The sequence below is a fragment of the Limulus polyphemus genome, unplaced genomic scaffold (genome assembly GCF_000517525.1).
Source record: "Limulus polyphemus unplaced genomic scaffold, Limulus_polyphemus-2.1.2 Scaffold11608, whole genome shotgun sequence".
NCBI classification, from domain to species: Eukaryota; Metazoa; Arthropoda; class Merostomata; order Xiphosura; family Limulidae; genus Limulus; species Limulus polyphemus.
The window spans coordinates 7661-9719 of record NW_013677218.1 but is presented as its reverse complement, the minus strand read 5'-3'; the positions used below and the strand labels follow the sequence as shown (position 1 = coordinate 9719).

General features: G+C 35.4%; 1 protein-coding gene across 1 annotated transcript in view; it reads left to right on the top strand.

Moving 5' to 3' along the window:
* The window catches only part of LOC111083852 (serine-rich adhesin for platelets-like), a gene marked incomplete at its 3' end in the record, with an annotated part of 4718 nt that extends 4063 nt beyond the window's left edge, over window positions 1–655 (top strand). The window contains exon 3 of the mRNA XM_022380555.1: window positions 27–655. Within this exon, the coding sequence (XP_022236263.1) occupies window positions 27–655 (629 nt within the window). The remainder of the gene's footprint in view (window positions 1–26) is intronic.
* Between the last annotated feature and the right edge of the window lie 1404 nt (window positions 656–2059).

The window sequence follows — 2059 nt, the reverse complement described above, 5'->3', positions numbered from 1 at the left end:
ACCTTAATCCTTCAACAACAAACCAGCACATCATCGCCCCCTACATCTTCATCCAGCACAACTTCTAATGACATTGTAGAGACCACTTCCATCAAGTTCCAAGACAAAGTGTCCACCGAGTTAACAAAGAGCACCACTAACGACAAGAAGCAACTAACCTTAATCCTTCAACAACAAACCAGCACATCATCGCCCCCTATACCTTCATCTAGCACAACTTCTAATGACATTGTAGAGACCACTTCCATCAAATTCCAAGACAAAGTGTCCACCGAGTTAACAAAGAGCACCGCTAACGACAAGAAGCAACTAACATCAATCCCTCAACAACAAAATGGCGACGTTGGGACCTTTGCTCAAGATAGGCTCAACACGCAGGAAGCAGGATCCCCATCCAACCACACTGCCTGCACGAGAATTGCTGTTCTTCAGAATTCGGATAGTGTCAGTAGTGTTAAGAAAACAGATTTTCCTTGCAAAAAGCTAGAAACGTTGTATAAAGCGGATGTTCCAGGCACGAGCTCGAAGGCAACCAGTAGGAATGAAAATCATAACAACAGTTTGCCTGAAGGGTTCAGTAGTGGTAGCAGCGCCATCTGGACTCGAAACAGTAAAGCGGTTCCGACTAAAAAGAAGTCATTGGAAGAAACGGAAAGTATCTTGATAAGCAGCACCGGGCGGGTTAAAGACACTAGGAGGTGCTGTCTGAGTTGGTGCTTTTGTTGCAGTTGTTCGTGGTAAGTAGGTTTATAATTTATAAATGTCTACTCTTGTTTGTGGTGAGATTTTTCGATTTCAGTGACACGTGACCTGAGGTAATCATAGAAGTCGGAATTTCGGGGGGGGGGGGGTCCGGGGCACGTGCATTCCCAATTGAGAGGCCATGTATCATTAGGCCATGTCGGAAAATGTAACATTTCAAGTGTGCATGACGGAGTAAACATATGTAAAAATGCGATTTTGAAGTACACAGCAAATAATTTGTATTTTTTATGTACAATACTTAACTTGTTATTATGTACAATTTGTGAATAATATTTTAAAACATTTTTATTGATTTGTAGACAATTTTATTCACTTACGACTGACTCTTCCCATGTTTTATTCTGACGTTCCGGGTAATGTGCTTTCTTGGAATTTTCCTATCGATTAGATTATAGGTTGTGTCTACAAAAGTTCTTTAAGATGTGAATATGTGTTATCACCCATTATTTTTACTTATAATTCGTCTTTCTCATTTTCTCGTGTATTCATTTTCATTCACACATTTAATGCTACTAGTGAATTTTATTTCTCTGATTATCGTTTTTTAATCTCGTGATCTCGCATCTTAATCTCAGGAAGGTATCATCTCATGAACTCACATTTTCATTTTGTTTGTTTGTTCAATTTCGCGCAAAGCTACTCGAGGGCTATCTGCGCTAGCCGTCCATAACTTAAAAGTGGTAAACTACAGGTCTCGAAACAAATCAGTATCATCCACCACAAACTCTTGGGCTACTGTAATGGAAAAGTTGGATTGATTGTACGGTTATAATGCCTCCACAGCTGAAAGAACGAATACGTTTGGTGATGGGACACATTTTAATCTCGAGAGCTCACATTTCAATTTCAAGCACTCAGATTTTAATTTCGTAAACTTACGTTTTAATCTTGTTACTCAAATTTTTATCTCGTGGCTTCGTAGTTTAATATCGTGAACTTATAATTCAATATCATCAGTTTTACATTTCAGATTTCACTAATTATTCTGTTTCTACTTAAATCTATTAAATTTTTTATTCTTTAATAATCTCTTCTGTTTCTACTTAATTATATTTCATATTTTGTTGTTTAATAATTTATTCTGTTTACACTTGATTATATTACTATTTTTATTGTTTAATAACTATTCTGTTTATACTTAATTATATTACATATTTTTATTGTTTAATAATTTAATTTACTTTGTTTATACTTAATTATGTAAAATATTTTTATTGTTCAATAATCTATTCTGTTTCTACTTTATTTTATTACATATTTTTTATTCTTTAATGATCTATTCTGTTTACACTTG